This window comes from Erinaceus europaeus, chromosome 13 (genome assembly GCF_950295315.1).
Source record: "Erinaceus europaeus chromosome 13, mEriEur2.1, whole genome shotgun sequence".
Classification (NCBI taxonomy): domain Eukaryota; kingdom Metazoa; phylum Chordata; class Mammalia; order Eulipotyphla; family Erinaceidae; genus Erinaceus; species Erinaceus europaeus.
In genome coordinates this window covers 8,704,244-8,721,143 of record NC_080174.1, presented here as the reverse complement: position 1 = coordinate 8,721,143, position 16,900 = coordinate 8,704,244, and the positions used below count along the sequence as shown (strand labels likewise).

General features: G+C 48.4%; 1 protein-coding gene across 10 annotated transcripts in view; it reads left to right on the top strand.

The window, feature by feature from the left end:
- Nucleotides 1–16,900, top strand: part of TIAM2 (TIAM Rac1 associated GEF 2) — a 274,186-nt gene that overhangs the window by 129,772 nt on the left and 127,514 nt on the right. For all 10 annotated transcript variants that reach the window (XM_060205285.1, XM_060205281.1, XM_060205283.1 and 7 more), the window contains 3 exons: nucleotides 1–221; nucleotides 8,440–8,612; nucleotides 15,115–15,339. The exon at nucleotides 1–221 is cut by the window's left edge and continues 218 nt beyond it. In XM_060205285.1, the coding sequence (XP_060061268.1) occupies nucleotides 1–221; nucleotides 8,440–8,612; nucleotides 15,115–15,339 (619 nt within the window). The remainder of the gene's footprint in view (nucleotides 222–8,439; nucleotides 8,613–15,114; nucleotides 15,340–16,900) is intronic.

Below are 16,900 nucleotides of genomic sequence, written 5' to 3'. Positions count from 1 at the left end.
GGCCCATACGGAGCCCGGAGAGACGTCCAGCGAGACGGCCGAGACCAGCAGTGAGTCGCTCAGCTCCCTGGAGCAGCTGGACCTGCTGTTCGAGAAGGAGCAGGGTGTGGTGCGCAAGGCCGGCTGGCTCTTCTTCAAGCCCCTGGTCACTCTGCAGAAGGAGAGGAAGCTGGAGCTGGTGGCTCGGAGGAAGTGGAAGCACTATTGGGTGACGCTGAAAGGTGCGTGTGTCCCAGGTCACGTCTCCTGTCCCTGGGATGTGTGGGGGCTCCAGGACGCATGGGGTGCAGGACTGAAGGAACTGTCCCCACCTGCTTAGTGGGCACATATATTCAGACCTAATGCTATGTGTTGCAGGTGTGGAATAATTTTTTAAAAATCTTTTATTTATTTATTATTGGATAGAGAGAATTGAGGGGGGAGGGATAGAGACGGAAAGAGACAGATGGGGTAGATAGCATCATGGTTATGCAAAGAGACTTTCATGCCTGAGGCTCCAGTCTCAGGTTCAATCCCCTGCACCACCATAAACCAGAGTTGAGCAGTGCTCTGGTTAAAAGAAAGAAGGAAAGAGAGAGAGAGGGAGAGGGAAAGGAAGGAAGGAAATGAAAAGAAAGAAAGATAAAAAGAGGAGGCAGACGGTGGCGCAGCGGGTTAAGCGCACATGGTGTCAAGCGCAGGGACCGGCATAAGGATCCCAGTTCGAGCCCCCAGCTCCCCAGCTGCAGGGGAGTCGCTTCGCAAGTGGTGAGGCAGGTCTGCAGGTGTCTGTCTTTCTCTCCCCCTCTCTGTCTTCCCCTCCTCTCTCCATTTCTCTCTGTCCTGTCCAACAACAATAATAACAACAACAGTAAACAACTAGGGCAACAAAAGGGAAAAAATAGCCTTCAGGAGCAGTGGATTTGTAGTGCAGGCACCGAGCTCCAACAATAACCCTGGAGGCAAGAAAAAAAAAAGAGGTAAAGAAACAAAGAGACATCTGCAGCCCTGCTTCACCACTCGTGAAGTTTTCCCCCTGTAGATGGGGACCAGGGCCTTGAACCCAGGTCCTTGTGCACTGTAATGTGTGTGCTTAAGCAGGTGCACCACTGCCTGGCCCAATAAATTTTTCTATGTAGTTTTTTTTTTTTAAGTCTTAAAAATATGGCATGTTTTTCAAAGTTATTTATTGGATAAAGACAGAAATTGAGAGGGAAGGGGAGAGACAGAGAGGAAGAGAGACACCCCTGAAGCATTGCTTCCCACCACCTGTGAAGCTTCCCCCTTGTAGGTGGGGACTGGGGACTTGAACTTGAGTCCTTGTGCATTGTAACATGCGCTTAACCAGGTGTGCCACTGCCTGTCCCCATTTTCATTTCATTTTTAATGAGAGATATACAGAGAAGGAGAGACCAGAGCCCTGCTCAGCTTTGCCTGGTGGTGATGCTGGGGATTGGGACCTCAGAATCTCAGGCAGAACCATTATGCTGCCTCTCCAGCCCTAGATTTTTTTTCTTCTTGATAAAGGCAGAGAAGATAGAGAACCAAAGAGAAAATAGCACCAGCCTTCCTTCACGATTCATACCTGAGTCACACACTTCGTAAAACAGCACACAACCCAATTTGGCTACCCAATAATTAATCTAGTAAATAAAGTAGAAAGACAAATGTCAAATGGAAATAAAGATTACATTGTAAGTATAAAATAGATTTAAAACAACAACAGCAACCGAACCCAGAAAAGCCTGAAGGCCAGACAAAGACCTTACCTAGATAGTGTGCTTGCTTTGTCTTGTGTATACCATAACCCAAGTGCAAGAAACTGGGTTCGAGCCCCAACTCCCCACTTGCAGGGGTGAAGATTCATGAGCGGTGAAGCCAGTCTGCAAATGGCTATGTTTCTCTCTCCCTCTGTCTATCTCCCCCTCCTTTCTCAATTTATTTCTGTCCTATCCAATTAAAAAATAGAAAGAAAAAAAGGGGGGGTCAGGAAATGGCCACCAGGAGTGGTGGGTTTGTAGCACCGGCACTGAGCCCCAGCAATAACGTTGTATGGTGGCAAAAGACAAATTAAACATAAAAATAGCCACTGGGAGTGGCAGAGTCATGCAGGCTGAGATACTGTGCTAGCCTCTGCATTAGTTTTTGAAACTAAGCTTCCCCCTTCAGCAGGTGGGAAGACCGGGGACTTGAACCGAGGGCCTCGTGCATGCTGATTTGTGCACGTTAGCAGGTGTTGCACTGCCTGCCTTCCTCCACCTCCAGTGCCTTGTTCTTTAAAAGGAACCACAGGTTCAAGCCCAGCCCCCGTGGGTAGCATGGAAGGAAGCTTTTGTGTTGTGATCTCATTTACACTCTCTGTTTCTGTCTTAAGGAAGATAAACATAGAGCAGAAATGGGAGTGAGAATTCATGCCATCCCCATGCTAAATCTTTTTTATTTCTTAATTTATTTATTGGGGGATTAATGTTGTACAGTCGGCTGTAAATACAATAGTTTGTACGTGCGTATCATTACCCAGTTTTCCCACATGATAGCACAGCAGGACCTGAACCCGCCCCCCAACTCCCAGAGCCTTTTGCTTTGGTGCAATACACCAGCTCCAGTCCAAGTTCTGCTTAGAGTTTTCCCTTCTGATCTTGTTTTTCAACTTCTGCCTGTGAGTGAGATCAGCCCATATTCATCCTTCTGCACCCTAAACCTTTTGTCAACAGCTCTCCAACGTGAAAAACCACACCCAGCCTCCAACCCCTGGCAACACTGGGAGCTTTTGCTGTGATCTGAGCTCCCTGGGAGGAAATGGGGTCTCTTGATGGCCTCAGGGCTGATTTATCCTCCCATTTGGGGACGGGAAGTGTGGCCCCACTGGCATCTCTGCAGTGAGCCCTACCCCGTGAGTCTTTGTTAGAGGAACTGAGCTTGGCATCACAGCTGCCTTCATGAGCAGACCGCTCCCTTCCTGGTGTGCAGGGACCCTGTGGCAGCCCCAGAGCCCCCACAATCAGCTACTGTGGGCACACCCCCCCGTTCTCCTGCAGTTTGGCGAGCTGGTGCCAGGGTTGAACCCACGTGAGCATGTCAAAGCTTGTGCCCTGCTGGGTGAGTTATTCCCACTCCACCCACTTTAAAAAAAAAAAAAAAGTTTTTGGCCACCAAGGTTGTCACTGGAGCCCAATGATTACATGATAATGCTGCCATTCCCAGTGGCTTTTCGGGGGCCCTGATGGTTGGCACAGCAGGTTAAGTGCACAGGTTATCAGCTCAAGGATCTATCTGCGTTTATGCCCTTGCTCCCTACCTGCAGGGGGTACATTTCATGAGAGGTGTGGTTTGTCTGCAGGTGTCTCTCTTTTTTCTGTCTCCCTCTCTCAATTTCTCTGTCCTATTCAATAAACAATAATAAGAATAATAAATAGAAAGGGAAAAAAATAGCCACAGGAGCGGTGAATTTTTTTCCCCCTCCAGGGTTATTGCTGGGACTCGGTGCCTGCTCTGTGAATCCACTGCTCCTGGAGGCCATTTTCCCCATTTTGTTGCCCTTCTTGTTGCCCATGTTGTGGTAGGAGCAGTGAATTTATAGTGCCGGCACCAAGCCCCAGCAATGACCCTGGAGACAGAAAAAAAGATACTTTCTTTTCTTATTTTTGGTAGAGACAGAAATTGAGAGGGAAGGGGGAAATAAGGAGGGAGAGAGAAGAGACTCTTGAAGCATTGCTTCACTGCACCCAAATTATCCCCTCGCCCCCAGATGGGGACCAGGGTCTTGAACCTGGGTCCTTGCACATTGTAACATGTGCACTATAGCAGGTGCACCACCGCCTAGCCCCTGGTGATTTCTTTTCCCTCTGGTGTTTTTTCCCCCCATAGAGACAGAAGAGAAAGACACTCACACTACTCCACCGCTTTTGAAGCTTCCTCCTTTGCAGATGGGGACCGAGAACTCGAACCCAGGGCCTCAGACATGATGATGTGTGTGCTCTGCCAAGTGCAGCACTGCCTACCCCGACACGTGGATTTTTAAAAATATATATTTTTATTATCTTTGTTTATTTATTGGATAGAGACAGAAATCGAGAGGGAAGGGAAGGATAGAGAGAGGACGAGAGACAGAGATACCTACAGCCCTGCTTCACAACTTGTGAAGCTTTCCCCCTGCAGGTGGGGGCCAGGGGCTCGAACCTGGGTCCTTGAGTATTGTAACATGTGCGCTCAACCAGGTGCACCACCACCCAGCCCCCGATTATTTTTTTTTAAGTGTGAAAGTATTTGTTGATATTGAAGCTTTGGATATTTATCCCTTGCCTGTTGTCACTTTGAAAACCTTCCCCAAACAAAGCGAAACAAAACAAAATAGACCCTCTCTGCAGGGGTTGGATGCTGTACCATGAACAGACCCAGACCCAGGGGTGGGGGTGGGGAACCTCCAAGAATGGTGAATGGTGCTGTGGTTTCTCCCCTTAGTCTAGCTCTACTACGCCCCCTTCTTTCTGTTGTATTGGATAGAACAGAGAGACATTAAGGGGGGGGTAGATAGAGAGGGAGAGAGACACCTACAGACCTGCTTCACAAGCCCCCCCCCCCCGCGCAGGTAGGGGGGGATTAGAGACTTGAACCTGGGTCCTTATGCATGCTAATATGTATGCTTCACAAGATGTGCACCGCCGCAGCCCCACAAAGATGTATTTATTTGATGTTGTTTGAGTTTATTATTATTATTTTCTCACGCCCCCCCCCCCACCCCCGCACTGCTCAGCTCAGCTCAGCTCAGCTCTGGCTTATGGTAGTATGGGAGTTTGAACCTGGTACCTAGGAGCCTCCAGGCATGGGAGTCTGTTTGTATAACTATTATGCTATCCCTCCACACACACACCTCCCCACTGTTTCTTAAAAAAAAAAAGGATAAGGAGAAATTGAGTCTGGGAAGCTTTTCAGTAGTAATATAGTTGCACACGGTCTTGAGTTCAAAGATAAAAGGATTGTGGTGAGTAAGTGGTAGTCTTGCAGAAGAGAGACACTGAATTCATTCTTTCTGTTGTATTGGCATTTGGGTGGGGCTGAGCAATGGAACCGGAGCAGATTTCAAGTCAGTGCAGAATATACTGGTAACTAGAACCCCAGACAGGTAGAAAGACACCCTCTACCACTCTTCCTGCTGCGGAAGCTGCCTGGGGTCTGATTTTGGGGTGGAATGAATATTTGAGTGAAGAGTCCCATCCTTTAGAAATAGGCTGGGGGTATGGATCCACCTGCCAAGGCCCATGTCCAGCAGAGAAGCAATTACAGAAGCCAGAACTCCCACCTTCTGCATTCACAAAAGAATTTTGGTCCATACTTCCAGGCAGGGAGCAGTGTTAGGGGAAGATGACCAGAGGGCCCTGAACTCTAATTCCATCAGGACACAGAGAAAGAAGAGGACAGAAGAAAAACATTGGGAGTAGTAATAGATGTAGGTGTACTAATAGCTGTAGGGAAGGCAGGGCCAGAGAAACAATGGGCAAATATATATAGTTGAGAAATAATAGGGGGTCAGGTGGTGGCACACCTGGTTAAGTGCTCACTTTACAGTGCTCAAGGATCCAGATTTAAGCCCCTGGTCCCCACCTGCGGGGGGAAAGCTTCATAAGTGGTGAAGCAGGGCTCTCCCTCTCTGTCTTCCCCTCCCTTCTCAATTTCTCTCTGTACCTATCCAATAATAAACAAAAAATACATTTAAAAATTATATTTAAAAAAAGAAATAAGTCAACCCCTATCTGTGACCTTGGGAGAACTATTGCAGTTTCCAGTGGAGGGAATGGGGACCCAGAGCTCTGGGGGTGGGAATGGTGTGGAGTTTATACCTTGTGTCTCCTAATTTTGTGAATCAGTATTAAATCACTAAAAGAAAAAGAAAAAAGCCGCCCCAAAGTGGTGGGATAGTGCGTGTTTGAGGCCCCAGCTCCATGAAGTCTAATCAGAAAACTAAGAATCCATGCCCATGGGCCAAGCCAGGTGAAGGAGATCCCTGTGCCTCATCATTTTGTAAATCACTATTAAATCATTACTAAAAAGAATCCCATCTTTTTTTCATTAGTGATCTAATATTGATTTACAGAATCATAGGATGAGTATAATGCCACACCGTTACCACCACCAGAGTTCGGTGTCCCCATCCCCTCTATGGGAAACCACAGTTTTATTTCTCCCAAGGTCACAGATATGGGTTGACTATTACTGGGACCCTGAAAGAGAAGAGGGGGGGGGAAAGGAAGGACATTTCGGAAATAGTGACAGGTGTAGGTGTGGTTTAGAAAGGAAGAGGAGGCAGGGCATAGGAATAGTAGGCAAAACAAAAAGGAAAAGAAAGGAGGAAATACATATATAGTTATAGAAATAAGAATTCCATCTTTGATACACCCAGTGGTTGGAACAAAAGGAGATGCTTCCATGTAACAGAATGGGAAGGAGTACAGGACAGTGGTACCCATGGCTCGTGTGCATGAAATGAGGAGACTCAACGCTAGTGAGACACTAGCCAACACCTGAGCAGGTGACAAGAAGCTGGGAGATGTTTGGCAAAAGCAGAGTGTCACAGATGGGGCAGAGTACCCAGCTGGTGGGCTGGTGTTTTCTGTATCTGTCCCAGCCAAGTCCATTTCCTCCCACTGGCATGATTCAAATCCTGGGGCTAGTGGCTTGGGTCGGGGAAGGTCCGCAGGAACTTGATGGAAAGAATGTGGACTTGGGTGGAGTTGGCACTGCCCTGTCTGACCCATTCTCGTGTCGCTGGGTCATTTCCTTTTAAAAAAAATGTTTTTAATGAAGCCAGGGAGGTGGTTCATGGAACATGGGTGTGCATGCTTGGGACCCTGGGTTCCATCCCTGCCTCTGCTTGCACTGGAGTGAGGCAGACATTCTTTCCTGAAATAAATACATTTGAAAACGAGAAGTAGGAAAAGTCTGTCTTCAAAGGAAGAGCGGAAGTGGGCAAGAGCGGAGAACGAGGGCGGGGGGCGGGGGCGGGGTAGTAGTTCACCAGGTTAAGTGCACATGGAGTGAAGCACCAGGACTAGAGTTAAGTAAGGATCCTGGTTCGAGCCCCGGGCTCCCCACCTCTTGGGGGGGGGGGTTCATCGCTTCACAATCGGTGAAGCAGGTCTGCAGGTGTCTTTCTCTCCTCCTCTCTGTCTTCCCCTCCTCTCTCTGTTTCTCTCTGTCCTATCCAACAGCAATGACAGCAATGGCAACAACAATAATAACAAGGGCAACAAAAGTGGGAAAAATGGCCTCCAGGAGCAGTGGATTCATAGTGCAGGCACTGAGCCCCAGTCATAATCCTGGAGGGAAAGAAAGAAAGAAAAGAAAGAGGAATAAAGAGAGAAAGAAAGAAAGAAAGAAAGAAAGAAAGAGGAATAAAGAAAGAAAGAAAGAGGAATAAAGAAAGAAAGGAGGAAAGAAAGAAAGAGGAATAAAGAGAGAAAGAAAGAAAGAGGAATAAAGAAAGAAAGGAGGAAAGAAAGAAAGAGGAATAAAGAGAGAAAGAAAGAAAGAGGAATAAAGAAAGAAAGGAAGAAAGAAAGAAAGAGAGAGAAAGAAAGAAAGAAAGAAAGAAAGAAGTGTGGAGAACCTTTTCAAGCACAGACACACCAATGAATCAGGGCTCAGAACGCAGCAGGGGAAGCTGGTCCAGCTGGGGCTCTGTCCCCTGTCCCTGAGAGCCACTTACAAAGCATGTGACCACAAAGTTCATGACAGCTCTCCAAGCCCTGCCTCTGGGGTGCTGACCCCTGGTGGCAGGTGAGGGGTGCTGGCACTCGTTTTGTGGAGATGTGAAATTGTACCCCTGTGACAACCACCGTTTGGAAAAACATTTCTTCAATGAAAATCAAATCAAGTGGCTATGGAGACAGTTTACCTGGTGAAGTGCTCAAACTAGGTCAACTTTTTTTTTTTTTTTTTTGCCTCCAGGGTTATTGCTGGGGCTCAGTACCTGGACCATGAATCTACTGCTACTGGAGGCCATTTTTTTCCCATTTTGTTGCTGTTGTTGTTATTGGATAGGACAGAGAGAAATCAAGAGAAGAGGGTAAGACAGAGAGAGAGAGGAAAATAGACACCTGCAGACTTGCTTCACCACTTGTGAAGTGAACCCTCTGCGGGTGGGGAGCCGAGGGCTTGAACTGGGATCCTTAATCCAGTCCTTGTGCTTCACACCACGTGCACTTAGCCTGCTGCACTACCAGCCGGCCCCCTAGGTCAACTTTTTTTTTTTTTTCCTCTTTACATTACAGTGAAATGAGCAGGAGTAATGCAGAGAGCTTCCCCCAGTGCTATGGTATTCCCATGTGGGGCCAGGGCTCGAATCTGGGCCTCGTGTATGACATGATTTTGCCTAGTGGGCAATCTCTCCGGCCCTCCCTTACCTTCTTGTTGCTCTGCCCTCTCGTGAGGGTGACCGACCGTGCTCTGTTTCTCTCCTCCCAGGCTGCACCCTGCTGTTCTATGAGACCTATGGGAAGAACTCCACGGACCAGAGCAGCGCACCCTGCTGCGCCCTGTTTGCTGAAGACAGCATCGTGCAGTCTGTCCCAGAGCACCCCAAGAAGGAGAATGTCTTCTGTCTCAGCAACTCCTTTGGCGACGTCTACCTTTTCCAGGTACGGATGGAGTGTGGTGTGGAGCGTTGAGGTTGGGGCTGGTGGCTCCTGACCCATTAGCATGAGACTTACTACAACCTAGCAAAGCACCAGGGCGGTGAGCTAGGCTCTGATGGGGTGGGGGGGGGACACATTAGGCAAGAGATTAGACCTCTGTGGTACTCACAGGGTACTTTGCAGGATACCAAGAGGAGGGGGAAGAAGCCTTGATCCTCTGTCTGGAGTAGCTCGCAGTTGAATCAAAGTCCAGTATTCCCAGAGCAGAGGCTTTGGAAATGGAACCCAGTTGGGCTGGGTGAGGCAGACGGAAGACTTTAACCTGCACAAGGACAAGGATGGGAGCACCGCTGACAGCTCCTGGGATGGTGGTGTTGTGCTGCAGCGTCTGTTCGATTTCTTTCTCCCTCTCTGGCTCTAAATAAAATAGTGGGGGTAACACAGCATAACGGGTATGCAAAGAGATTCTTTTTCTTTTTTTAATTTCCTTATTGGGGAATTAATGTTTTACATTCAGCAGTAAATACAATAGTTTGTACATGCATAACATTTCCCAGTTTTCCATATAACAATACAACCCCCACTAGGTCCTCTGTCATCCTTTTTGGACCTGTATTCTCCCCCCCACCCACCTACCCCCACCCCAGAGTCTTTTACTTTGGTGCAATATGCCAATTCTAGTTCAGGTTCTACTTGTGTTTTCTCTTCTGATCTTATTTTCCAATTTCTGCCAGAGAGTGAGATCATCCCATATTCATCCTTCTCTTTCTGATTTATTTCACTTAACATGAACTTTTCAGGGTTCATCCAAGATCGACTGAAAATGGTGAAGTCACCATTTTTTAATAGCTGAGTAGTATTCCATTGTGTAGATAGACCACAACTTGCTCAGCCACTCATCTGTTGTTGGACACCTGGGTTGTTTCCAGGTTTTGGCTATTACAAATTGTGCTGCCAAGAACATATGTGTACACAGATCTTTTTGGATGGGTGTGTTGGGTTCCTTAGGATATATCCCCAGGAGGGGAATTGCAGGGTCATAGGGTTGGTCCATTTCTAGCCTTCTGAGAGTTCTCCAGACTGCTCTCCACAGAGGTTGGACCAATTTACATTCCACCAGCAGTGCAGGTGGGTTCCTTTGACCCCACACTCTCTCCAGCATTTGCTGCTGTTACCTTTTCTGATGTCTGACATTCTCACAGGAGTGAAGTGGTATCTCATTGTTGTCTTTATTTGCATTTCTCTGCCAATCAAAGACTTGGAGCATTTTTTCATGTGTTTCTTTTGGATCTCTTCTGTGGTGAATATTCTGTCCATGTCCTCTCCCCATTTTTGGGTGGGGTTATTTGTTTTGCCAAGAGATTCTTATGCCTGAGGCTCTGAGTTCCCAGGTTCAATCTACCATAAACCAGAGCTGAGTAGGGCTCCGGTTAAAAAAGAAAAAAAAAAAAATCAAGAATGTTTGGGTGGAGGGTAGATAGCATAATGGTTATGCAAATAGACTCTCATGCCTGAGGCCCCCAAATCCCAGGTTCAGCCCCCTGCATGACCATAAGCCAGAGCAGAACAGTGGTATGGTAAAAAGAAAAGAAGAAGAAGGAGAAGGAGAAGGAGAAGAAGGAAGAAGAAGGAAGAAGAAGGAAGAAGAAGGAAGAAGAAGAAGAAGAAGGAGAAGAAGAAGGAGAAGAAGAAGGAGAAGAAAAAGGAGAAGAAGAAGGAGAAGAAGAAGGAGAAGAAGGAGAAGAAGGAGAAGAAGGAGAAGAAGAAGAAGAAGAAGAAGAAAGAAGAAGAAGAAGGAGAAAGAAGGAGAAGAATGAGAATGGGCTTGGGAGGGCTCTCAGCAGAAACGTTGGCTTTTTTTGTATTTCTTTTTTTGCCTCCAGGGTTATTACAGGGACTTGGTGCTGGCACTACAAATCCGCTGTTCTTGGCAGACACTTTTCCACTATTTTTATTGGGCAGGACAGAGAGAAAGTGAGAGAGGAGAGGAAGAAACAAGTAGACACCTGCAGACCTGCTCCACCACTCGTGAAGCATCCCCCCTACAGATGGGGAGCAGGGGAGGGGGACTTGAACCCTGATCCTTGCACTTTGTACTACATGCACTTAACTAGGTGCACCACTGCCTGGTCATCGTCGTCGTCTCCTCCCCCTCCTCCTCCTCCCCCTCCCCCTCTCCCTCCCCCTCCTCCTCCCCCTCCTCCTCTCCCTCCCCCTCCTCCTCCTCCTCCTCCTCCCCCTCTCCCTCCTCCTCCCCCTCCTCCTCCTCCTCCTCCCCCTCCCCCTCTCCCTCCCCCTCCTCTTCCTCCTCCTCCCCCTCCCCCTCCCCCTCCTCCTCCTCCTCCTCCCCCTCCTCCTCCCCCTCCCCCTCCCCCCTCCTCCTCCTCCTCCTCCCCCTCCTCCTCCCCCTCCCCCTCCCCCCCTCCTCCTCCTCCCCCTCTCCCTCCCCCTCCTCCTCCCCCTCCCCCTCCTCCTCCTCCTCCCCCTCCTCCTCCTCCCCCTCCTCCTCCTCCCCCTCCTCCGCCCTCCTCCTCCTTCTTCTTCTCCTTCTTCTTCTTCTTCTTCTCCTTCTTCTTCTTCCCCTCCTCCTCCTCCTCCCCCCTCCTCCTCCTCCCTCCTCCTTCTTCTTCTTCTTCTCCTTCTTCTTCTTCTTCCCCTCCTCCTCCTCCTCCTCCTCCTTCTCCTCCCCCCCCCCTCCTCCTCCTCCCCCCTCCTCCTCCTCCCTCCTCCCTCCTCCTTCTTCTTCTTCTTCTCCTTCTTCTTCTTCCCCTCCTCCTCCTCCTCCCCCCCTCCTCCTCCTCCTCCTTCTCCTCCCCCCTCCTCCTCCTCCCCCCCTCCTCCTCCTCCTCCTTCTCCTCCCCCCTCCTCCTCCTCCTCCCCCCCTCCTCCTCCTCCTCCTTCTCCTCCCCCCCTCCTCCTCCTCCTCCCCCTCCTCCTCCTCCTCCTCCTCCCTCCTCCTTCTTCTTCTTCCCCTCCTCCTCCTCCTCCCCCCTCCTCCTCCTCCTTCTCCTCCCCCCCTCCTCCTCCTCCTCCCTCCTCCTTCTTCTTCTTCTTCTCCTTCTTCTTCTTCTTCCCCTCCTCCTCCTCCCCCCCTCCTCCTCCTCCTCCTCCCCCCCTCCTCCTCCTCCTCCTTCTCCTCCCCCCCTCCTCCTCCTCCTCCCCCCCCCCTCCTCCCCCCCCTCCTCCCCCCCTCCTCCTCCCCCCCTCCTCCTCCTCCCTCCTCCATCTTCTTCTTCTTCTTCTTCTCCTTCTTCTTCTTCTTCCCCTCCTCCTCCGCCTCCTCCCCCTCTCCTCCTCCTCCTCCCCCCCTCCTCCTCCCTCCTCCTCCTTCTTCTTCTTCTCCTTCTTCTTCTTCCCCTCCTCCTCCTCCTCCCCCCCCCTCCTCCTCCTCCTCCTTCTCCTCCCCCCCCCCTCCTCCCTCCTCCTTCTTCTTCTTCTTCTTCTCCTTCTTCTTCTTCTTCCCCTCCTCCTCCTCCTCCCCCCCCTCCTCCTCCTCCTCCTCCTCCTTCTTCTTCAACTCAGGACCTCATGCTTGAAAGTCCAAATCTTTTTATATATATATATTTATATACTTATTTATTTATTTCCCCTTTTGTTGCCCTTGTTGTTTTTTAATTGTTGTTGTAATTATTATTGCTATTGTTGTTGATGTCGTCATTGTTAGGTAGGCCAGAGAGAAATGGAGAGAGGAGGGGAAGACAGAGAAGGGGAGAGAAAGATAGACACCTGCAGACCTGCTTCACCAATTGTGAAGCGACCCCCCTGCAGGTGGGGAGCCGGGGGCTTGAACCGGGATCCTTACTCCGGTCCTTGCGCTTCACGCCATGTGCGCTTAACCCCCTGCGCTACTGCCCAACTCCCTTCTCTCCTTTTTTTTTTTTTTTTAATTTAACTTTTTAAAAAATTTATCTCACTGAAAATTTTATTTCAGTAAATATCATAAATCAAGAAGTAAAATTTATTTCAAAATTTATTTTGTGGAAGTATGCTAGGACAGAGAGACATTGAGAGGGGAAAGGAAGATAGAAAGGGAGAGAGATAGACACCTACAGAGAGACCAGAACACTGCTCAGCTCTGTCTTATCATGGTCCTGGGGATTGAACATGGGATCCGGGAGTTTAGGCATAATAGTCTTTTTTTTTGTCATAATCATGTTATTGTCTCCTCAGTCCTATTTCTCTTTACTTTTTTCTTTTCTATTTTATTTGAGAGGACAGAGAGAAATTGAGAGGAACAAGAGAGATGGGAAGAGAGATAGACACCTGCAGACCTGCTTCACTGCTTGTGAAGCTTCCCCCTGCAGGTGGGGAGCCGAGGCTTGAACTTGGGTCCTTGCTTATGGTAACATGAGCACTCAGATGGGTGTACTGCTGCCTCCCCCCATTTCTTTTTTTTTTCTCACCCCATTTCTTTTTTCTTTTTAGGGAGTGCTGTGGGATGAACTTGGGTCCTTGTGCACATGAAGCATGGCCCTATTTTTCTCATTCAGTTTCATTAGAAAAGAGAGACAGAGATCCCCATACGCCATGCCACCATCTGTGGAAATCCTTTTGGTGCTGTCCATGGTGCTGCTGGGGCTGGAACCCAGGCATGTTCTGGGCTGGCTACTTTTGTGTGTATTTTTAAAAATCATATATTTATTTATAAAATAATTTGCTAGGACAGAGGAATTGAGAGGGGAAGGAAGATAGAAAGGGGGAGAGACACCTGCAGACCTGCTTCACTGCTCTTGAAGCTTCTCCCTGCAGGAGGGAACATTTTATTTGTTGTCATGCTGGGGGTCATGTGCCTACATGATTGCACTTTTTTTTTTTATAGAGGGTGAGACAGAAAGAGAGAGGGGAGAGAAGGCATAGAACTGCTCCACCAGTTATGAAGCTTTCCAGGTGGTGGCCTGGGGCTTGAACCCAGGTCCTTGCACATAGTAAAGCATGCACTCTACTGTGTGAGCTATCTCCCAGCCCTGACTACCTGCAACTTACAAAATGCTATGTTTTTTTTTTTCCTTCCATCCTTTCTTTCCTTCTTGCTATTTTATGTGATAGGACAGAGAGACATTGAGAAAGGAAGAGGGATATATATATATGGGGGGGGGGGAACCTGCAGCACAGCTCACTGCTCCTGAACCATCCCCCCTGGCCCCTGCAGGTGAGGAGCAGGGACTTGAACCTGGGTCCTTGCAGTAGGGTAATATGTGTGCTCAGGCAGCTTCCAGCCCCAGCTTTGTGTGTTTTTCCCCAGTAAGCAGAATTGCTGCCATTGAAGGCACTTTATTTATTTATTTATTTGTTTATTTATTTATTTATTTATTTTTGGTCTTAATCAAGACTGGAGTGCTTTACTTCCTTTTTTAGAAAAATTTATTTACAAAATGGAAACACTGGGAAGACCATGGCATAAGAAGGGTATAATTCCACACAATACCCACCACCAGAACTCAATATGCCATCCCCTCCCTTGAAAGCTTTCCTATTCTTTATCCCTCTGGAAGTATGGACCCAGGGTCATTATGGGATGCAGAAAGTGGAAGGTCTGGCTTCTGTACTTGCTTCCCCGCTGAACGTGGGTGTTGGCAGGTTGATCCTGTCTCTCTTCTTCCCTAGTGGGGCAGGGATCTGGGGCAGTGAGGCTCCAGGATACATTGGTGGGGTCATCTGCTCAGGGAAGTCTGGTTGGCATCATGGTAGCATCTGGAACCTGATGGCTGAAAAGAGTTACGATAGAAAGCAGAGCAAAGTGTTGACTAATCATGAGCCCAAAGGCAAGACTATCGCAGATGAAGATTTGGGTTTTCTATTTTGGAAAAAAGCTAGTAGATCTATTTTAGGTCTATTCCAAAGGGCCCATGACTTGACTAGTTTTTGCCTGAGCCTGACATCTGATATGCAGGTGGACCCAAGGTATTTTCTGGGGAGATAGTGTCATAGTTGGAAAAAGTAGTAGTAGAAAGCTGGATCAGGGAAGAGAGTAGCTCCCAAGTATGGGAGAAGTGTATAAACATAGTTCACTGTAAACCCCATCGATTTGACCTGGGGCCCATATTCAACCTCCGCATCCCTGCATAGGTCTGAGCTCACATTCTGTGGTCATGGCTAGGAACATTCCAGGCTGCACTCATTTCAGGACCCATCTTCCTTGGGTGGTAGGTAGAGTATGTTGTCCAGCCTCCCTGTAGAGAATGGAACAGTTCCTATGCTGTTGATACACACTGAAGGCAAGATCCTATAGGGGCCCACAAAGGGATCCATTATGCTATTCCTGACGGAGTTGATCAGTGACAGTGGCAAGAGGAATCTGTTAGAGATCTAGGCCCATCATGTCTGTGTGGGAATCCCAGGACTCCCTGACTAGTGCCCCAGTGGAAATGGCCTCTTAGGCCAATATACCTAATAATATACCAATAATATACCTAAATATATTAATGTGCCTCTGAGGCCAACCTGTCCCCTTGGGCACAGCTCAGGGAGGGACCCCAGTTTCAGAGTCATCCCTCACTGTCTCTAGGCCAACAGCCAGACAGACCTGGAGAACTGGGTCACTGCCATCCACTCGGCCTGCGCCTCCCTGTTCGCCAAGAAGCGCGGGAAGGAGGACACGGTCCGCCTGCTGAGGAGCCAGACGCGGCACCTGGCGCAGAAGATCGACATGGACAGCAAGATGAGAAAGATGGCGGAGCTGCAGCTGAGCGTGGTCAGCGATCCCAAGAACCGCAAGGCCATCGAGAACCAGGTGGGGCCAGCAGCAGGGGCAGCGGCGGAAACTGGGTGGGTCTCAACCTCTGGCTGAGACGCTCTCTGTGATCTTTCCCTTTGCTGATGGGCGTTTCCTTCCTTCCTCCCTCCCTCCCTCCCTCCCTCCCTCCCTTCCTTCCTTCCTTCCTTCCGAAGTATGTACTCTTTCTTAAAATTAATTAAGTAATTTTATTTTTTTAACCAGAGCACTGTTCAGCTCTGGCTTATGGTGGTGCGGGGGATTGAACCTGGGACTTTGGAGCCTCAGGCATGAGAGTCTGTTTGTATAACTATTATGCTATCTACCCTCCACCCTTTCCTAGTATTTTTATTTGTTTACTTTTTTGTTTGTTTGTTTGTTGTTTTTGGTTTTTTTTAAATTTTTTTTTTAATTTAAGGAAGGATTAATTAACAAAACCATAGGGTAGGAGGGGTACAACTCCACACAATTCCCACCACCCAATCTCCATATCCCACCCCCTCCCCCGATAGCTTTCCCATTCTCCATCCCTCTGGGAGCATGGACCCAGGGTCATTGTGGGTTGCAGAAGGTAGAAGGTCTGGCTTCTGTAATTGCTTCCCCGCTGAACATGGGCGTTGACTGGTCGGTCCATACTCCCAGTCTGCCTCTCTCTTTCCCTAGTAGGGTGGGTCTCTGAGGAAGCGGAGCTCCAGGACATATTGGTGGGGTCTTCAATCCAGGGAAGTCTGGCCAGCATCCTGATGACACCTGGAACCTGGTGACTGAAAAGAGAGTTAACATACGAGGCCAAACAAATTGTTGAGCAATCATGGACCCAAAGCTTGGGAAAGTGGAGGGGAAGTATTAGGGAGGTACTCACTGCAAACTCTAGTGTACTTCTGCTTTCTTACTTTGGTGCCTTACTCCAAACTCAGTCAATTTCTGCTTTGCGTTTCTACTTCTTTTTTTCTTTTTTTACATGCATAACATTCCCCAGATTCCCATTTAACAATATAACCCCCACTATGTCATTCATCATTTTTCATGGACCTGTATTCTCCCCACCTACCCACCCACCCCAGAGTATTTTACTTTGGTGTAATACTCCAATTCCATTTCAGGTTCGACTTGTGTTTTCTTTTCTTTTTTTTTCTTTTTTTTTTTTAATATATATATATTTTTTATTTTATTATTTTTTTATTTAAGAAAGGATTAATTAACAAAACCATAGGGTAGGAGGGGTACAACTCCACACAATTCCCACCGCCCAATCTCCATATCCCACCCCCTCCCCTGATAGCTTTCCCATTCTCTATCCCTCTGGGAGCATGGACCCAGGGTCATTGAGGGTTGCAGAAGGTAGAAGGTCTGGCTTCTGTAATTGCTTCCTCGCTGAACATGGGCGTTGACTGGTCGGTCCATACTCCCAATCTGCCTCTCTCTTTCCCTAGTAGGATGGGTCTCTGGGGAAGCTGAGCTCCAGGACACATTGGTGGTGTCTTCAATCCAGGGAAGTCTGGCCAGCATCCTGATGACATCTGGAACCTGGTGACTGAAAAGAGAGTTAACATACGAGGCCAAACAAATTGTTGAGCAA